Source organism: Synchiropus splendidus, chromosome 16 (genome assembly GCF_027744825.2).
Source record: "Synchiropus splendidus isolate RoL2022-P1 chromosome 16, RoL_Sspl_1.0, whole genome shotgun sequence".
Lineage (NCBI taxonomy): Eukaryota > Metazoa > Chordata > Actinopteri > Syngnathiformes > Callionymidae > Synchiropus > Synchiropus splendidus.
In genome coordinates, this window is record NC_071349.1 from 12,605,123 (window position 1) to 12,625,555 (window position 20,433).

At 47.6% G+C, this 20,433-nt stretch overlaps 2 protein-coding genes across 4 annotated transcripts in view; one reads left to right on the plus strand and one right to left on the minus strand.

Moving 5' to 3' along the window:
* LOC128747864 (CAP-Gly domain-containing linker protein 4-like) overlaps positions 1–20,433 on the plus strand; it is a 58,658-nt gene that overhangs the window by 33,740 nt on the left and 4,485 nt on the right. The window contains exon 15 of one of the 3 annotated variants that reach the window (XM_053846086.1): positions 13,661–19,022. The exons of 1 other annotated variant lie outside the window; for it this stretch is intronic. In XM_053846086.1, the coding sequence (XP_053702061.1) occupies positions 13,661–13,709 (49 nt within the window). In that variant the 3' untranslated portion in view covers positions 13,710–19,022. Of the gene's footprint in view, positions 1–17; positions 7,561–13,660; positions 19,023–20,433 lie in introns of those variants that run through there. One more of the 3 variants, XM_053846085.1, reaches the window with a different exon arrangement.
* Positions 3,702–20,433, minus strand: part of alk (ALK receptor tyrosine kinase) — a 320,052-nt gene continuing 303,320 nt past the window's right edge. The window contains exons 20-29 of the mRNA XM_053846084.1: positions 17,526–17,712; positions 17,322–17,412; positions 16,283–16,347; positions 16,085–16,214; positions 14,502–14,599; positions 11,899–11,991; positions 7,739–7,840; positions 7,427–7,561; positions 6,604–6,694; positions 3,702–6,174 (exon numbers count right to left, since the gene is read on the minus strand). Of these exons, the coding sequence (XP_053702059.1) occupies positions 5,110–6,174; positions 6,604–6,694; positions 7,427–7,561; positions 7,739–7,840; positions 11,899–11,991; positions 14,502–14,599; positions 16,085–16,214; positions 16,283–16,347; positions 17,322–17,412; positions 17,526–17,712 (2,057 nt within the window). The 3' untranslated portion in view covers positions 3,702–5,109. The remainder of the gene's footprint in view (positions 6,175–6,603; positions 6,695–7,426; positions 7,562–7,738; positions 7,841–11,898; positions 11,992–14,501; positions 14,600–16,084; positions 16,215–16,282; positions 16,348–17,321; positions 17,413–17,525; positions 17,713–20,433) is intronic.

Here is a 20,433-nt window from a genome sequence, read left to right on the forward strand (position 1 = left end):
CGTGCATACAAACAAAGGAGTCGATCCAATCCTCACCGGCGCCGCTGGAGCACGCTGAGTGGCGGGGGCGCTACAGCACGAGCGAGCCCTTCACCTGTTTTCAACAGTCAGGTCCAGCTCCACGTCGGAATGCAAGTCCTGCTCACCAGCGCCAATGAGATGGCGGTGATTCGGTATCTGGGAACGGCGGATTTTGCCCCGGGACTTTGGCTTGGGTTGGAACTCCGAGGCGCCAAGGGGAAGAATGACGGCTCGGTCGGCAGCCGCCGCTACTTCACCTGCAGCCCCGGCCACGGGGTGCTGGTGCGCCCGAGCCGCGTCACCTACCGCGGCATCAACGGCGCCCGTCTGGTGGACGAGAGCAGCTGAAGCGTTTCCCATCCCTCTCTCACGTCTGCGGTCTTCCCTGCTGCACTCACGCAACATGGTGGAGTGTACGGCACTTTATGGAATCAACAGAATTGGATCAGAATTTCGGGGGTGTGGAAGAGCCAACCGACAACACTGCACTACTTTCATCTGATTGCACTGACAAACTCACAGATACGAGGAAATAGAGTGTCGTCAACGCCAGATTTGTATCAAATAATTTAGGTGGTGTGTGTCCTGGTGGAAATATTTCTTTGCTTTCCCTGTGTGTGGATGCATGTTTCTGGCTGGAATGAATACAAGATAAATGACGAACAGGAAGTCGTTCTCGCTTCATTTGCGCCCTGAGTTCAGATGTAGACTCTGGACAAAGAAAGCAAGCTTTCCTCTTCTGTCTTTCAGTCGCCCGACAAATCTTCTTGGTGGTTGATGATAGCCAGAACGGAACCATCCTGGTTGGAGATGGGATCCTTCCCCAGATGGAGGAGTTCTAGTGTCTTGGGGTTTTGTTCTTGAGTGAGGGAAGGAACGTTTTCACTGGTCTGTCACAGTGGAGAAAGAGCTGAGCCAAAGGACAAAGCTCTCTCTGTGAACTGTGGTCTCATCCAGGAGAGACTTGGAATAGAACCAACGCTGCTCCATGTGTTGAAATGGGAGGAGGCCCAGGACCAAACTAGGACCCCTAACTGGAGGAGGTTTCAGGAGCGAGGGTCCGACTTGTGTCTTGGCAGAGCTGGGATATTGGGCGCTGTGAACCAGGGAGGTCTTGATATGGTCCCCATCTTCTCTCCTCACCAAATCTTCACTTTTTTCTTTCCCTCAGCTTGAACTAGTTGGACAGGGCAGTGGGAGGACAGTGATTCCGCGGTGTAGCAAAACAGCTGCTTCTTTCTGACGGGACCACGTCTGTTATCGACGGCGCCTCCGGCACTCAGGAAGTTAGCCAATTACATTTCACACTTAAGTGACATCAAGTGGTTAAAGTCGGAAAATGTTGACTGCTAGGTCCTCAATGTGCGGATGCCTCGGCGGGAAACAACCCATTCATTATGCGAGAGGAAATCAGAGCCACCCTCCAGGAAAACACCGACCAATTAGAGCGAGTGGTGGCCGGAGATCCTCAGTCACGGTCACGTATCGACCCGTCCGGTCCGAGCCTCTGTCATTGGAAAGCCACAGCACCGTTTGTGTCCTGTCCCATTCTCTCATGCTGCAGTGTTCCAGTTCCGTGTGGTGCATCAAAGCGGCTCCTAAAAGTAAAAGGAGGATGTTCTAACTTTGCATCCTCCACACGGCTCTGTTCTTTTTTTCCACAATGTCAAGTTGTGACGGCGGGAGTGCGCGCAACAGTCGCCCTGGGGACGGCAAATGAAACGGCGACACGTCTATGTACTTACCATATTGTCCCACCGGGGCCTTCCTCGTCTGAGCCAGGAAGGAAAAAAGATTCTGAAGCAGCAAAGTCTGTCGGTGTTTACAAATTCATGACAGAACGTCACGTAGCAGATTGTCTTTCCGTCTGGCGATGACGGTCTGTAAATGCAGACTGGTGACGGTCAAATAAACATGAATTCATTACTGCTATACGTTTTTCCAGATCCGGATTTAACCTCATGAGCACAGTTGATAGCAACGTTGCCGTAAGCTACGCTAACTTCTGTCCACTGCAAGAAGCGACAAAAACCGAACTAGAATGACTTGACAAGAAAAGGTTCCCACTCAACGTGAGGACTCTCTGTGAATCCCACACATCTGAGTGAGTCCTGTGGCTCCTGTAAAGATCATCGTCTGCAACGAAGGAAGATCCCGATCAAACGCAAGCTTACGACATGGATGTGAGTGGCGCGTTGTCTCAGTGAAACTAACCTCTAACCGCCGCCTTGATTTCACTCCCTCCAAAAACCATCCGACAAAAACTGCCCGACACAGAGATGAGACTTCAGACATTTCTCTTCTTTAGTGGGAGATCGGAATAAAAACCTGGAGATTTTTCCCCCACAAAAAGACGAGGGTGGAGAGCTGCGCTCGCACATCTGGCATCCCAGAATACTCTTGTTATCTCTGGCAAACACAGGCCGACGCCCGCACAAGTCTCAGCACGTTAGCTCAGCGAGGATAATCCTGCCGGAGTCCACGTCCCCGTGTCAGCAGTAATGACCGGCTCACTCCACATAATCCTGCGTGTTGCTCAGCTGCGTCGCCGCACGGACCGTAAACAACAACACGACCGATTACATCCCCAGCTGCTTTGGGTGGGTGCCACAGGTGCGAAGAGCCAACAGCCAATTTGAATCCTCGTCAAACTAAATGGTCTGGAGCTCAAAACAAAAGAATGTGGTGCAGCTGCAACGTCGGCAGGAAGAGAAGAAGACTTTGGTGAAGATTAACCGAAACATTCTCGAACAATAAGGATCGATTCGAACGCTCAGTCAAAACACGTCACTCTCTTGTTGTGATCAGGAGGATGCTAACAGTGGCTGCTGCTTGTTAGCGTTACCCGAACGTACTTGTCTGACGCTTGGTGAAGGGAACCGCCTTGAGGTGAGGGAACATTTTACACGTTGTACTCCTTTTACGCTTCTGTAAATTTTCAATGAAGTGACTTGATAAAACACTGCCTGGCTACGACGCGAAATATCTTCTTTTGATCCTGTCAGAAATTGCACGAAAGACAGTCACTTTGGTTGTATAAAGCAGAGACAATACATTGCTAAGTAGTAGCTAGCTTCGCTGTTTTTTTCTTTCTTTTTTTACGGTGTTCATTGCCAATCTTGCCACTTATAACACCAAGTATGTGTCATAATACATATATAAATATATATATTTTTTGAAAGGTTGAGCAATAATAACCTAAAACAAAAAAATGTATAAATTTATGATAAAAAAAAGTTGGGATGGGTCGCAGAAGAACACACAGATGACATTCAGCCCGCCAACTGAGTCCATGTGGGTGTTTTGGCAGGGTTATGTCGGGCCGCGGCAAGAGCCCTTGAGCCAAACATGCCGACGCGGCGTCGCACTAATTAACTTCAAAGTACGGCTGATGGGAGAAATTCCAAGGTGATTCCTCATGAAGGGAAGCGGAAGTGACTGTGATGGTGACATTTGAAATCAGTCCATGGTTCCACGTCCCAGATGAATCCATCTCGACTTATGTTTCGGCGGTTAAAACCTTTGGTGACAGAGTTAGACGCTAACTTTAGCGCTGACACTGTCCATCGTGAAGCTGCTAACATGAAGCAGAAGGAGGAAGAGTTGATGTTGGAGATCTGGGACGGTGAGGCTCCAGGGTTCAGGCGGTCAAGGTCAACACACAGCAGCACGGCGCTTATAATATAGTCATTTATTAATTTGGCGAATGTGTTCTGAAGGGCAAAGAACGGCGTTTACCACGGCCATGATACAATACTTTATAATTACAACATTTACAGGTCTTTGTACATCAAACCATAGAAGCTGAGCGGAGAATGAACCACAGAAGCGACACAGTTTTTCTTTTAAACGCGGAGTCACGGCACGTCGCCGGGATTCGTCTTAGTCAGTCTGGGAGCGTCGTGACAGCTCATCATCGCTCCGGCTCTGATGCGGTTGCAGAGGGAAGCAGGAACCAAAGTGGACGTGTCATTCAGCCCGGTATCGACGCCGACACTTCCAGCGCGTCCTTCAGTCAAAACAGCTGACGAGACAGAGTGGGTCCGGTCTTTTTTTTTTGTTTTTTTGCATCCACTCTAAATCCATCCACAACTGAAGGAAATAAAGGTAGAAAGTACAGATGTAGAGATTTAAGAAGGAAAGTGGTGATAAATTTCATGTTCAATAAATACAAACGCAGGACGGAGAGTTTGACAACCAGCTTCTTCCAATGATGCGATTTTGTTAAACTTTAACGTAATCTAAGTTACGTTTTTTAATATATAATATGGATTTTACACTTTCAACATAAAACTGCTTGAAAATGTGAGAATTTTCTTCTATAAAATGCATTTATAATCAAATATATGATCAAATGTTTTCCCTAAAACCCAAACTTGGATGGACTTGACTTCCATATTCTGTCATGTTATAATTTACTTTTGTTTGTGACGTTGACCATCCATCCCATAATAAAGGCGTTGTAAGTCTCTTGTGCCACAGCGGATCTTTTCCTCACAACCAACCTTGATCCTCTTTGGTTTACAACTATAGTTTTGCCTGTAGCATGTGCATCTACTTTTGTCTGCATCAAGCTGGTTCACCAAACTCTCCAGCACCTGGGAATGAAGCGATGGTGAGCGGATCAATGAGTTTGAAGAAGAAACCTTTCGCCGCCCGGAAATCAAAACCAAACAAATGAATAAATAAGCAAGCAAACATCGACAAACACGAGTTCCCAGTGTTTCTTTTTTTCCAGGTACAAATGTTGGGCTGTGTCTTGGAAAACCGTCCGATCATGTTGCTTTCGGCTTCCGTTCTCCGTGTCGTCCAGTGTGTAACGCAAAAATTCCACCAGCTGAAAAGAAAAAGCTCCTCTCATGAGCTCCACTTTGTTTCTCCATTCGTCCCGTCTGTGAATCCTCACATGTCAAACCTGCAACTGAACCCGCCCTGATGCTCCGATGTGCTTTATCATCCTCTTGGACTCCGGAAATGAATCCTTACCGTTTATTTTTCTGGGACCGAAAAGCATGACGGCAGAAAAGGGTCCTGACACAGTGTTTCCTGAAGTCCCCCTCAAAAAAGGTGGTGAAGGAGGCATCTGGGCTAAAGAACTGTGGCGTTGTGGCCCTCGATCCTGGGCAGCCGGGGGTCATGAACTGTTCCCATGGTGACCAGCAGAGGGCGACTGTCCTCTGACATAGCTGGCCTGCTCAGTGTCGTCGCCCTGTGGTGGGCGGCGGCGGTGGCGGTGGATGATGGGAGGCCTTGCTGCGGAGGCATGGAGGGCGGAGGGTTGCCATGAGAAGCTTCTAAAGACAGGCCTTGCTCCTGGTAGCCGTAGCCGATGTTCCCGCAGGGGAAGCGTCTCAGTCTGTAGAGTGGCACTGGCGGCAGAGCGGCAGAGTCTAGGAGCAGCGGCGACTGGGAGGTGGGTGGCGGCGGGGGCGGTAACAGCGGCCGGCAGAAACCCTGCTGCTGCTGCTGCTGCAGCAGCTGGAGTTGATGCTGGAACTTCTTGTGCGGGTGTTGAAGTCCCAGAGATCCCGCCACCTCAGCCACCGTCCGCCCCACATGCTCTTGTCCCTCGCCAGGAACCCGGCCAATGGTTCCCCCGGTGGACATGGCAGCTCCGACACCTCCCTGCCTCTGCTGCTGCTGCTGCTGCTGCTTCCTCTGCTGCTGCTGCAGGAACCAGGAGCCGTACGTGGGGTTCCACAGGCTGGTCGTCTTCCCGCCGTGGCCGTCCTTCTCGGGCAGATGCCCCTGGGTGAAAGCAAGGTTGACGTGGCCCCCGTCCTGCCCCTGGTTCGCAGAGACCGGCACTCCCTTGCCTGCCAGAATAGAGGCAGCGGTGGAGGTGGCGGTGTTGGTGGTCGTCATGGTGATGGAGGTCTGCGTGTGAGGCAGCTGGTGCTGATGCAGGCACGGCTGCGGCGGAGCTGCTGTCTGTGCTTTGGCCTCCGAGGTTGTGCCCGAGGCCTCGGTGCCTCTCCGTGCGTCGTCTGATGGGTAGGAAGGAGGCGGCTGTGGCGCCTCGCCATCGGGGACCTGGGCTTTCACCACCACGGTAGGAGCCGTGGGGTCGTCCTGTTCCGCGGTGGCTTGCTCCTCCTCCTCTGGGACTGGTCCGTACTCCACAGGCAAAGGCATGGACACCACGTCAGGGTCCTGAATCAGAGGATGGAAGACAAAATGTGGATCAGAAGCCTGGTGCAGAGATGAAATACGTGTGGTAAACATGTGGAGAGAGTCGCTCTGACTGTTGACCAGGTTTAACCACTCAGAACACACGGCTGCATGGACCTCAATTTAAAGTAGGTCGCCTAGAAACAAGGTCCAGATCTGGCAGAAGCATCTGGCTCTATGACTGGAGGTCACACCAAATGCAAGTCTTTTTTATCATCGACTGAATGTGCATGACTTGTTTCAGTTGTTCTTTGTGTAACTAAGCTAACATCTGCCTCCAAAACAGACATATCCGTCTTGCTCATCTGCATTTTTGAAATTGGCTCCACTTTTCTGGACCAAGTGACAAGCGACTGAGACAGAAATCCGCCCCTTCATTTGCAGCCTGCTGCACCTCTCTGGTCTGAGTACCTGCAGGCAGTAGTCGATCCTCTCCAGGATGGTGGAGAAGTTGGGCCTGTCCTCGGGCTGGTGCTGCCAACTCTGGGTCATTATCCGGTACCTGCAAGAGTGGACAGGAAACCAGTCGGAACATTGTCTCCATTTCCATGAGGAGAAGTGCTGTGACTCTTCTTGGAGTCGTGATACTGTTCTGGTGCTGATGCAGGAGTTCTAGCTCTTCCAGGGAACGTCGTGGGAATGACATCATGTGACTGCTATCGAGTCACAGTCAGTGGAACAATTTAAAGCAGCACATGAATCAGCATTAGCTGCGTGTTTATGAAACCACCACATGATGTTCAGTCAGTTCTTCTGCAGACATCAACACAACCTGCAGCTCCAATAGAACAGGCGTGTTTTGTGTCAGGTTGAGTCTAAACAACGACTCAAAAGACTGTAAAATCATCTCCACTGTGATATTTGGCCGAGACATCCATGAAAAACACTCGTGACTCAGCAGGCTCACAGGGGACCCACACCAGGGCGCCCAGTCCGACTCCTCTATGGAGTGTGAAGCAGCACATGAGGAGGGGCTCGGCAGCGAAGGCGCTCAAATTTCTCCGGGGTCACCGTGTGTCAACATCTTGAGTCTTGAGTCTTTCATGTGAGCGCGTGGTTTCCCTGGGTCTCCGACGGCAGCTCTTGTTTGTGTGATGGAGAAACCTAATTGGACCTCGAGGGACGTTTCCGCGTGGTCATGTGCCGCGAGAGGATGTGTTTTGCTGCTGATGTCTCTGCATACGTCAGACCTCACAATGGTGTGGTGTGATGCTGCAACAGCAAAGCTACGTACACAGGTCCGGGGCAGTTCTTGGGCGGATCCATTCTGCCACCGTTGGTCACAAACTCCAGCACCTCCTGGTTGCTACGGCTGGGATATGGCATGTAGCCGAGCGAGAAGATCTCCCACAGCAGGACCCCGAACGACCTGCGAGGACGAGCAGACCTGGATTACACCGGGCGCGGGCGGCGGACGAGTCATTAAGAAAGCAGGGGGGGGGTGTGGATGAAAGGAGTTGAAGGACGGATGGGAGGTGAAAAGGAAGGAGTGCAGACGTCTGGAAGTGGGGAGTTAGAGGAGCGTTTGTCCTAGCTGAGGACTCACCATGTGTCGGTCTTGGATGTGAAGATTCCTTCCATGAAGGCCTCCGGTGGCATCCACTTCACTGGCAGCATGGCTCGCCCTCCTTTCCTGTAGTAGCTCGCCCTGTCGCCACAGACGTGCCGTCACAAAACAGTCAGACACAGGAGTCATCTTCATTTGCTGTTACCCTCCAACTGAACGTTCAAACTAAACACTAGGCGACGCTTGCTGCACTACACGCAGCTTGACTTGAGGTCAGATTTGTCAACTGTGTTTGACGCTACAAATGTCGTGACCCTTGAAACACCCATCGCCAACGCCCACATTGTAGTGCAACAATCGCGCCTCTACATTGAATTTGCACGTGCGTCAGCTGCTTTTGTTGCGTGAATTGTGTCTCACGTTCTTTTCCCGAAATGACCCCCAGGGTGGCTGGAACTTGCATGTGAGAAGCCGACAAATGTCACCGCGTTTATTTTGACAGGAGCCCGTTGGTCAAATTCAAATGGAATTGAAAGTAAATTTGGCGATTGTGTTTGCCTCATATGACACGGCAAAAATCTCTGGAGATGATGCCGGTATTGTCCTCTGATCCGATCTTGGTTCCGGCTGGTTCTTATCTCTGATATAGACGAGAGGAAGTTTGCAGGCTGAGCCGTGTTCTGGCCACTTTCTCTGCACTTAGTGTCCGCACACACTAAATCTGATTGTTGGGGATGATAGCGCCGACCGTCCAGATTAACACCGGCGGTTTAAAAAAAAAACCATCCGACTAGATGAGTATGATGGAACGGAGGGAGTCTGGCCGAAGGGAAAGTGACATCATGTGATCATATCTGAGCCATTAAGTTGGAGTTCCACACTGAAGAAGAGCTCCTGGAGCACACACCAACACTAGCTTGGCGGCCATTTTGGCTGCTCAACCAGCATGTGCTTGGTCCCACCACACTCCAAGGCCCAGTCACCTATAGACCTGGCGCAAGGTCAGAGTCATAAGACAAGTCAGAGCAACCAGAAAGACTGGAGGAGCATCGAGTCTGGACAATTCATCATCAGAGTCGACACTGGAGGAGTGATGAACATCCATGATAGAAGTGTTAGATAGAATATGCGGCGGAGTTGAGCAACAATCGAAGATGATCAATGAAGCAGGAAATATATTCCTGTGTGAGCAGCTGAGGAGAAGTGCTCTGCCTCAGTCTGGACTGCACCCGAGGAGGTACATGACAACAGGACCAGCATGTTTTTACTGTACTGCGACACTGAAGTGGTTACAGGACGGACGGATGATGATGATGACTACTGGGAGAACACACGCAGGTTTGTGTTGCTGTTCCTGTGGGGACATTGTGAGGTTGACATAACGTTTCCCCAGCCTCTTACCCTAAACCTAACCCCCCAAAACACATGGCTCACCTTAACCTGTACTCTTAACCAAACTGAAACCCAATTATAATAACCTAGGTATTTTGTAGTTTTAGTGAGGACCGGCGAAAATGTCCTCACTCTGGTGATTAAATACTCACACAGGTTCTCACAAAGGTTGAAGTACAAGAACACACCCAACTCACGGGGTCTACCCGCCTCTATGATGCAACTATAAGAGCGGCTACAGGTACAGGAGAAATAAAAATAAATCCTGGTGAACTCATTGCCACGCTTGTTTACTCTGCTTTTTATTTACCAGCGCGACATGCGAGAGCGCGGAGTTCACGAGAGCACCGGCGGCTCTCTCCTCAGAATATAAATAGCTGACATTAAAAAAGGGCCCCTGTGGTCCCTTGCTGTGACATGTGTCCCGCGTGACGGCATGAAAGGAAGGCAGGAAAGGAGAAAGGGGCTCGTAGTAAAACAAGAAAAGTGACACGCGGTCGCTTTAAAACAATCCGGCTTGGTACCGAAACTAAACACTGAGAAGAGTTGCAGCAGCGGAGCCTTGGGCAACAGTCTGAAAAGAAAATGACACGGCGACACCTGGCCGACTGACATCCCGAATTAAATCAGGCGCTCTCAACCCGGCGCCCCAAGAGTTTGAGCAACAGTTTTCACCGGATGCACGGCGACTCGCTTGCTGTAATGTCTGTCGCCAGATGAAAGGCTGGCCATGTTGAGGCCTGTCTGTGGCCATTTAAAGGCCGTCACGTGAGACTGCGGTGGATACGGTTAAAAAAAGAGCAGCGAATAATGGGACGCCTTGAGGGGCTGCAGAGGAGCTGATGTAGATTAAAAGAAGACCTCAGTGAGACGGAGGATGAAAACAGCTGAGCTGGTGCTCATGCAAGTTTCAAACGCCGTTGACAAACACGCGGGGGTTCACTCAGAGGAAGGGATATATTATGCATGGTATATAGTCCTGAAGTTAAGAACACTAAACAAATGCATTTCACTGTCACAAATCCCACTCGGACGCATCTGTTGTTTGTCACAAAGTGAGGCCAACAGGGACGAGAATCAGGTCGGCGCTGTGTTTTTGTTCTGCTGTTTTTACGGAACACTGGAACTGTTTCATCTGTTATGCCGTTTTAGGTCTATCCCAGTCAGTCTGAGGTGGACATTGTGGCCGTTTGAAACTTTTTAAATGTTTCATTTTTTTTTCTTTTTTTGGGCGGTCAGAAGGGCAGAAAGAAGGAAAATTCCTAGCTATAATGCTAAAGGTTGTTTGACAAAGTTTGCTGGTGAACACTGTCGAACTTTTGTCTCCAAAAGCGACATGACTGCAGCGGAGAGGTAGAAAACTCCGAGTCAGACAGACACGTTAAAAAAGCCCCAGCACCACCACAGGGGAAGTTCCAGGAAGCAGGAACTCTGCGCACTCCTGAGACCAGAAACAAAATGAGGCTGAGTAATTCTTTCTCTGCAGGAGCTCAGAGTTTCTTCAGAGCAGATGAAGCCATCTGCTTTGAAAGCTAATTAAAAGTCAATATTAACCGAGCTAACGTCAAACATCTCTGAGTGGAACCAGAAGCTACTTCAGTGCTGAATCTTAACGGATCACCTTCTCTGTCCACTGCATGGCTGCGCGACGATTCTCTCACGCAAACACACACACACAAGATAACCAGGAGGACACAATGATAGCAGCATCACCTGAATGGCCACTTTCCTTCCGTTGACTTACTGAAAATTTTCCCCCACTTTATAAATATTTTTTGTGTTCTATGCTAATAAAAATAATGTTCTTTCTTTCTCATTGTTAAATCTATTTTTAAAATTATTATTTTTATGTTTTAATGTATTTTATATTTTACATTTATTTTAAAAAAATATTTATGTGTTTGTCAATTTGCTCTTCTCCAGTCACTCAAGCTCATTAAAGTCATTTTTTGGTGATTTTTTAAATGACAATTTTGCAAATACTTTTATTTTTCCCTTTGGATACATTTTACAATTCTTCTAACAACTTCATTGTTATTTTCTTTGGGGGCCCTTGTGAGGACATCAGCACAATAGCACTTTTTTCCACAAGGATTTTTCCATATAACTTCATTTTTAAACATCTCAGTAGAAACCATGCTCAGCTTTTTCAATTTTCCTTTTCAGATCTTTTTTCCCCCCATATTCTGCAAATGTATTTCTTCGGTAGCTGTTCAGTCAACAATAACTAAGAGCACATGCAGTAGATATTCAGCCTCATTTTTGATGATGTGACCAGGTTTTAAAGTCCATGTACGACAAGCTCAAGTTTGCCTGCCTGAGTTGAATCCAGTCATGATCCAAACTCAGCCAGGCGGTGCTGACTTCACACTCTCACTGCTGCAGCATCACTATGCCACAGACAGAAGAGTAAGACACTTCTCCAGCTGGAGAGCAAAACAAACTCCGGCTGTGGAATTGATCGGTTGACTTTTTATACCGGGAGATAAACACAAAAAGTTTCCCCTTCAGAGCTCCTTGAAACTAAAACGTCTGTTTATGGAGTTGTTCAATACTGTTCTGAGCGTGAAGTGGGGAAGCAAGACAACAAGAGGCGCTGCGCTCTCTGAAGGCAGACGCTGGCTGCTGAGCAACATCATCAGATCATCATGAGAGCCGAGGGTGCGCCGGCTCCCATGTTTAACTTGTAAACAACCTGACTTCATTCAGTGCAGAATCAACAACGGAGAGGTGTGCGGAAGTGGCCTGGACTGAACCGGGGCTTCGGACTGGAGCCTGCTGTCTGGCTCACTGATCTGTGACGGTACCTGTAAATGTCCCGAGCCATTCCGAAATCTCCAATCTTGGCCACGCGTCCCGGTCCTTTGCAGGTCAGCAGGCAATTCCGAGCCGCGATGTCTCTGAAAGATTAGGCCGACACACAGGGGTTACTTCAGCGCCCGGATCAGTGGCGCCGGGAACTTATCCCAGACATCATGTCCGCGGCACGTGGAGAAACTTTGCCTTCAGAAGTTTCTCTTCACATTTCCCCTCCTCAATAAGAAGCCCAGGAAACACCTACAGACTCTCCCCTGCTGGATCTTCACACGCCTCGGGCTCCACACTCTCATTTTCTACTGTGATTTTATGACTCTGCCCACTCGGTGCCCCACCAAAAAGATTGAATGTTCTGCTGGATATGCAGACAGAAAACCATCAAATTCATATTTGCTCAGTTCCAGCAGAGACATTACCGAGTCCTGTCACTGGAAGAGCAAATGACACCTTAACTGTTTCAGTGTTTCAGGAGAAAGAAGTAGCGAAGGGCTGATGAAGCTTCATGAAGCCTTGCTTTCAGATCTCAGCAGGTGGCGCCCTCAGTTTGTAAATGATGTGAGGTTTCATTCAAAGAACTGTTAAAAGCTGAAGATATGGTTTCTGAAATGAGGCTTCATGAAGCTTCGCCATCCCAAGAAACAGATGAAATATGGAAGAATAAAACCGGCTGCCCCTCAGCTGGCTCCACACACACCAAATAATAAACATATTCCCATAGTCTGTGTTGAGCTTCAGCAGATCTGACTGTGTGTGTTTTGGAAAGGCTCTGCTACCATGTTGGAGGCGTTCGAGCCGCCGCGGTGATCCACACACTTGCAGACAGCGACACAATATTTACGCGTTTGTCCCAGCCAACTTTGGAAACACTGGGATGCGAGGTGACACAATGAGGATGAGAGTAATCGTTCACACGGATTAAAAATGAGAGCTTTTTAGGATAAGACGACGGCGCACACGAGTGCCCGGCCTCGTCCTGCCAGAGGAGTTCACTGTGAATTATTCATCGAGCAACAGAATCGGCAGTAAATAGTCTTTGTCCTCAGCCACACTCCAAGCAGACGGTCGGGATTGGACGGTGAGAATGATGGAGCCGGCTGCTGTCAGAACATGCTCTTGTGGAGTCGGTGGCATCGCAGTGTTGTGACAGCAGGTGCGCGTCGGATCTTTATGAACACTGATCAGACGATTGGCTCTCCTGAGGTTGTGAAACTGACTCCCAAGTTGAAAACCTCCGAATGTGAGCGGATGTGAATGACGCGTTGCAGTTTTCAGAAGAGTCCGGAAATGCAGCGGAAAGCTTGGCAGACGGCCTTCAGGGACAGACGGAGTGCACTTCAACATCCGGCGTGGTGAGAGGCGGCTGCAATTACGGCCACGTTGGAGATGCTCCTGTCGTCACTTCACTGCAGCACTTAGACAGAGGTCGGACTGGACCGGCAACTTTTTCACATGTGGTCGCAAATGAAGTCTGGCGGAGTGGAACTGTTAGCATCGAGGTCATCCAAACTCTGGTTCGCAGGCGTAAAAGGGCTCTCTGCATCAAGCAAAAAGGGCTTGACTTGACATCACTGACAGACTGCCGAGGGTAAGAGCTGAATTAAAAAAAAAATCATCAGGAAAAATCATTGAGAACTAAGTTTTATTTTTCCAACACGTCTTCTTTCTGCAACATATTTTGTATTTATGTTTTTATTCTGTACTCTGTACGACTGCTTTGGCCAGACACGACCCTCTATTTTTTTTCCTCTGCAGGCGACACCACGTTGGCGTTCTAGTCCTTCTGGCGTCTGGTAGGTTCTAAACTTCTGAGGTGATTCTTTAACTAGAAATGTAGACTTGACTTAGAGACTATTTGACTATATACTCTGTATTTTTTTAGCTGTGCAGTTGATCAGTCCTACGGATTCATTGAACACAGACTTGCGAGTGAATTTTCCCTGAAAAATATTTAGGTATTCTTGGATCCTTTTTTCGTTCTCCGACCTCGTTCACCTTCCTATCAGTTCAACCTCCAGAAAATACACCTTCATAAAATATGAAATTAGCCTCAAGGACGACGTTAGGGGGGATTTCAATACAGGTTTTGAGGCAGTAATGGGGGCCACAGAGAAAAGATCACGAGCCACTGGAGGAGAATCGGCCGTTAGCCGGATTGATGGGGCTTTACCGAGCCTTGTTGGGCCGGGTGGGGCTGTTAAGCCTCGTCTGTCATCGGCCAAGGCGGGACGTGAAGGGGAAAGTTGAGTTCTGGCTCACCGTCCCAAGGACTCGAGAGTTTAAGTCAGGACTCCCTGGGTTTTCCAACCTGTATGCACGCGGCATCTGGAGCCGTCATCGCGCCTCCGCTACAAGTTAAAAAGCATGCAGAGTCCATATGCTGGTGCAGCTGTACTTGTAAGTCTCAGTCGAAACCGTGCACATGATTTTCTTACATTTGCATTCAGGCTGTGGCCGCGCTTGTTTATTTCCCCATTCCCCTCTCCCTGATTCGCTCAGATAGCGGCGGCGGTATAGGGACAGGAAACACAATGCATCCCAAACAATCCTCTTGTATTCAGTTTTCGGCGTATGAATACAAAGTGAGCGTTCCTACCTGTGTATGAATTGATTTTCCTCCAGATACTGGCAGCCCTTGGCAATATCTCTGGCCACGTTGAGAAGGTCGACCATGCTCAGGCTGGACGGGTGCTCCTGATCAAACGGAGTAATGCAGGAGGATCAGACAACAAAGCGCGACTCTTGATCATGCAGGCTTCAACACAGTAGTCCGAACAGAAACATGTGTAGAAACATTGCTGAGGCTCAAGAACAATGGAGGCTTTATTGAAGCCTTCATTGCACTTCTTTGAAGGTTTAATATATTCTGGTTTAAATTTCCTCCAGACAAACTATGATCTTGTTGCAGCTCCGATTTTTTGTCATGCTGTAACACCTTTGTATGCTGTCATTGAGGGCCACTTTGCAATTTTAAATATTCAGTTTTCACCTGTATAAAGCTGTTTCACATCAGTTCACTTGAATCTTTGGCCACCAGAACAAAAAACGTATATGAAGGTGGTTGAGACGCCACTGATATTGGAGGCACCAGATGGGCTAAGGCAAATAGGAACCTGACTCTTGTGACCCCAGAAGAGAGCAAGAGGGGAGAATCAGAGAGACTTTGGCTCCATCTTTAAATACGAGAAACCGATCGAGCATCTGATGAGAGCGATCTTTGGTCAGCTCAGAGATGTGATTCTGATTTATCACCCTGATCCCTGATGTCAAAGGGAGTAGAGTGAATGCATGAATTCTCTTCATTTACAAAATAACAGCACTGTTAAAAAAACAAAAACAAAAAAAACATTCAATCTTAATTTTAGAAACACAGTACTGTTTTCTAAACTTTTGTTAAAAATAAAAAATAGACTTCAATGGAACTAGAGAAAGAATTCCACATATAATCTTTTCACAAAAGCTGCGACTGCAGGTTTTCCTCTCAGAAGCTTGCTTCATTTGTTCCTGTCCCACCAGAACAGTTTACAGAATTGGCCATGTTGGTCTGAGAACGAGGGAGTTAACATGGATCGCTCCTGTTCTGCTTCGCTTTGTTGGCTCACACTTCATGTCGCCAGTCAAATAATCCCATCCGTGGTGCTATAAGACATCAGAAGTGATGACATCACGGCTTCCTGGGTGCCTCTGGACCACTGATGGTTAGTTTTCCCACCAGCACATGAGACGGACATGAAGCCGATAACCATGACATCAGCAGCTTGGTGAAACGATTGCATCAGCTCAGCTGGAGATGCTCATTATCGATTTAGACTTCTGAGAAAAGGAATGTAGTCATGTGAAACGGCTTTTCACTTTATATTTGCTGTTCTCATGCTGCTGCCTCTCGTGCACCACATTCTGCTGATGCCTTTATCCGAACATGTGACTCAAAGTGTGGGAATGCGACTCCGACCACCTTGACAGTGGCTAACACGTACAGGTGAGGACCTCCTCTGGGATTAAAGCCACCCACCGTCGCCACCTGAGTTTGCATTTGCTCATAAACACCGGCTGCAGTAGCAAAAGATATAAAAGCTACTCTCTCTTCATGTTCTGATAAAACAGGAGGGTAATTTCACAGCAATAAACACCTGAAATGACTCAGTGAGTTTAGCCAGCGCGAGATAAAAGCCGCCTCACCAGCCGTGGTCTCATCTCTCGGAGAAAACTCTTGAGGTCTCCACCTGTCATCAGCTCCAGAAGGATGAAGCGGGGCATGGCGTGTAGACTCACGCCGATGCAGCGGACGATGTTCTGGTGGCTGAACTTGCTGCGGAGAGGTCAGCGCGACAGTCGTGAGCGAGGGTGAACTGGAACGCTGTGAGCTACTGAAGCTACCTGATGATCAGAGCCTCCATGAGGAAATCCAATTCGTCTTGTTCGGAGCAAACCTCAGGAAGAGTCTGTCCAGGGAGAAACAAATTGTCGTTTTGATGCGGACTTCAGCTTCAGGAAAAACAAAACAAAAAAAACGCCTTGGTGTTCTACGTGCGTCTGCATCGTGATGCAACCCTTCATTATAGCGTGTCTTTACTCCAGTCTACTGTTTCAGAGTGCGCAACAAACATACAGGCTACAGGCGTAGTTCACTGCTTTTTTAATTTGAGATATTAAATTAGGAAATATCGCCGCCGGCGCTCTGCAGCTCGATTTCTCACTGTTCACTTTAGCATCTAACAGACTTTAATATCAGAAAATAATTAGTAGTTCTTTCACAAAAGTTTTGGAAGTCGGAGCTTGACTTGAATTTGCTAAATATTCATTTATGTTTTGAAATTGTTTTTCAATTCTTGGCCCAGCCTGCCACTCAAAACCATCTGGCCATACCCACACCTATTTTATAATAAATATAAATATAATATAAATAAAAAAAATTACATCTCTGGTATTATGGTTTATGCTAACCCACTTCATGGTGTTAGCAAGTATCTTCCAGGCAGCTGCTTAGCTTCCTAGCTCACAAAATCTAGCAGCTAAAGATTTGCTAGCTACTTTTCAAACCAAATAACCTTCACCGCTTCCATTTCATGCAGCAACCAAGGTAAACAAGCATTAGTGTCCATGAAAAGTGAAAAAATGCATTGCGAAATCATGTGGCCTTTTGAGTCCTGCAGTTAGCAAAAAAGCTAACAATGCCGTGGAAGCTAATTTTACAGCTAGCTATTGTTATTGTTATTTTAAGCTTCTATTAATCTAGTGAGCAAAGTACCTATCCACTTTTTATTTTTATTCGTGCTGGTGTGGGTGAATGATATTCTTGGCGACTCAAATGTTGTTTGTCTCACCACTGATGTTGTGTGATACATATGTTTAAATGCATTAGAACCATTTCTCCACAGGAATAAGTCATGTTTTTCTTCTAAAAGTGAAGGCTCACCTTGACTGCCACCTGCAGAGGACTGGGTTCTCCAGGTATCCCCACTGCTACACCTTCATAGACCTCCCCAAAGGCCCCGTGACCCAGACCCCTGCAGACACAGGAGCACCTTTTAACTCCCCAGAAATACAGAAATACTGATCAGTCAATTACAGCCCAGGAAGTTATGAAAAAGTGCAGCAGCAGGCGTCGTGCGTTTGTGACCTGGTGAGGGAGATGTTGCGTCTCGGCACTTCCTTCAGATCGTTGACCGAGGCCGTCTTGCCGGCGAAACAGTAATTGGGATTGTAGTCGGTCATGATGGTGGAGGCCCGCAGCTTGCTGAGCTTGCAGTCTGGACTCTGCAGCTCCAGCTGAATGGACTGCAGCTCCGTGTGTTTCCGTCGGTACACTTGTGGGACGAGAATGAAGAGGAGAGGGGGGTAAATAAATTCGCTCTCATGCTTGTGTTTGGATTGCCAGAAGGGACCGGAGGCGCGGCATACTCCAGTTCTTCTGATCATACAAATGATGGGAGTACTAGTGACTTCAACATGTTCATATTCATTCTATTTTCCTACCAGTTCATGCTAGTCTTGTTGACAATAGCTCAGCTTATGAACTGCTGAACATGAAGAAGATGAAATGATTGGACCCCACAACATCATCTTTGCGAGTTTCGCTTGCTGACACGTCCCAAAAATCGATTGGATCTGTCCCCGCATCAAAGTGTCCCGCATCATCCATTTTAGAAATGAGTCACAAATGCCGCATTTGGCAAGACAGCAATGTGTGTGACATATTTGCCTTATAACCGAGCTTCCAAATGGATAAGAATTGCCTCTTGAACTTTGATGTGGACCAGAGGTCTTGCGGGATTATTGAGTTTTTTCTGTCAAATCAAACCAAAGATTTTATCATGCGGCGGCTTCATCTGAAGTGCTGGTCCAGAACATTCCGTGTACACACAGTGCACAGCAGGAAAACACTGGATTACCAAAGCTAATAATGTTCCCTTCCCCAGGGCTGATTTAGTGATGACACAGCGGAGGTCGGGCCTGGCGTAACTCTGTCATCGAATGAAAGGCCTTTGAAAACGAAGCTCATTTTTACATGTTAGAAAACAGACCCAGCTGCTGTTGGCTGTTAAAGACTTGACATTTCAAGTCCCAGAGTGGGTTTCAAGCCTCTGACTGGGAAATTAAAACACCATCTCAGCAACTCTTTCGAAGACGAAGAGATGAGCTCAACTGCTCTTTCACTCATAAATTTTTTTTTTTTTTTTCACGATAACCATGACACAGTTGCGACTACTTTTTAGGAGAAGAATTCAACTAGTTAATGGCACTGGTATTGTGTTCATAGGACAACACTATATTGAAGCTTTCTATGTGTTTAACTGTTCCCAAAGTTTTGTTCTGGTTCAGATTGTCTTGAGGTGTCGACCGTTATTCCACAGATGTCTTTATTTCTCACGCCAGGTAGCCGTGGACACAAATTTTTGGTGAAAAACTACAACAGGACATACACACAACCACACATTAAATCACTTCCCGAACATTCCTCTTATTGAATATAAAATATCATACATATATATATATATATACAGTGGAACCTCGGTTCTCGACCACAATCCGTTCCAGACGGCCGTTCGAGAAGCAAATTGTTCGAAATCTGAATGGATTTTTCCCATTACAATGAATGGAAAAAGAACTAATGCGTTCCAAGCCTTAAAATAGTCTTTTGTAGGAGTGAATGTAGAGTGTCTGCTGCAGGTGGCTGTTCCTCTATGTGTGTGGCCGCTGCATGTGGGAGGGGTTGCCGAGTGAGTGACGTCTCTCCAGAAGTGAAGAGGTGCCCGGTGCGTGTCCAGCTCTGAATGTGCGCTTCTGTGCAGTTTGGCTGTGACAAAGTCATAAACCAAGTCACTTAGCTCTGTCCCAGACTCGCCTCATCCCTGTCCCAGCTCCAGCCCACAACAGGACATCAAACCCTGGAGTGAGAGCGAGCACCTCCCCTGTGACACTCTACCACGGTCCAGTGCGGAGACAGGAAAGGTTTTACACCTCAATATGAAGAAAAAACAGTCAGTAAATGTAGCTAACGGGACACGTCTGCATACAGAGGCTGCGTTGTACACAATAACAAAGCGCGTCCTGTGTCAGCTGACCGGTCCGCGCACGGCTTTTTTTGGGGGCATTCGAGTTCTGGATTTCCGAACCAAAAAAATCTCAAAATTTTTGTTTGACCTCCTCTCAAAGTCTGGGACGTTCGAAAACCAAGGTACCACTATATATATATATATATATATATATATATATATATATATTTATATATATATATATATATATATATATATATATATATATATATATATATATATATATCTTAAAACATTACAATACATGCTACGATACAATGTGGATGCACAGTTAAACAACTCAGAAACAGTTAAGCAATGACTTGAGTTGAACTCTCTCTTGATCTCTCATGTGGCAAAGTCATTTATTTACCAAGTCTACAAAGTCCTTCCAGTACCATCTAACTGGCCATCCATCATTAGCAGCTTGGATCCACCGCTCTGGGGTGAGCCCTCGCACCCATTCACCAACAACCTCATCTGCTCATGCTCATATGTCTCTGTAGCGTGTGGACGCGATGATGTGTGCATGTGAGAGTAAAAGCTGCGGGCAGCTCTTGGCTGGACGTTGCCGCCGCCTCTGTGTTTACGTGTGTGTCCGAGCGCTGTCCTTACGAGAGCCTCTCTAATGTGATCTGGCTGCGGCACACTCTGCTAAATCAGGCCACGTCTGTGCTGCGGAGCTCCCTCGCTCGCAACTGTCACTCAGTGCGGAAGGGCCGCGCCTTCTTTCATCGCGACTCAAGCTGTTTTCAAACACTCATCTCATTAGCCTGGCTAATAAATTGTGTCTCATCCTCCCTAATTAAAACTTTTTCGACTCTTTTGTCCAAATTAAACGCAGCTGCAGCAGAGATTACAATAATTGAGCTGCCGACAAGGAGACTTTCCGAGCATCTGCAATCATGTTATTAACTTGAGGATGATTTCACATATGAAAGGCTTCGCCGACTCTGCAGTGAGGAGTCAGACTGACGAACCTGTAATGACACG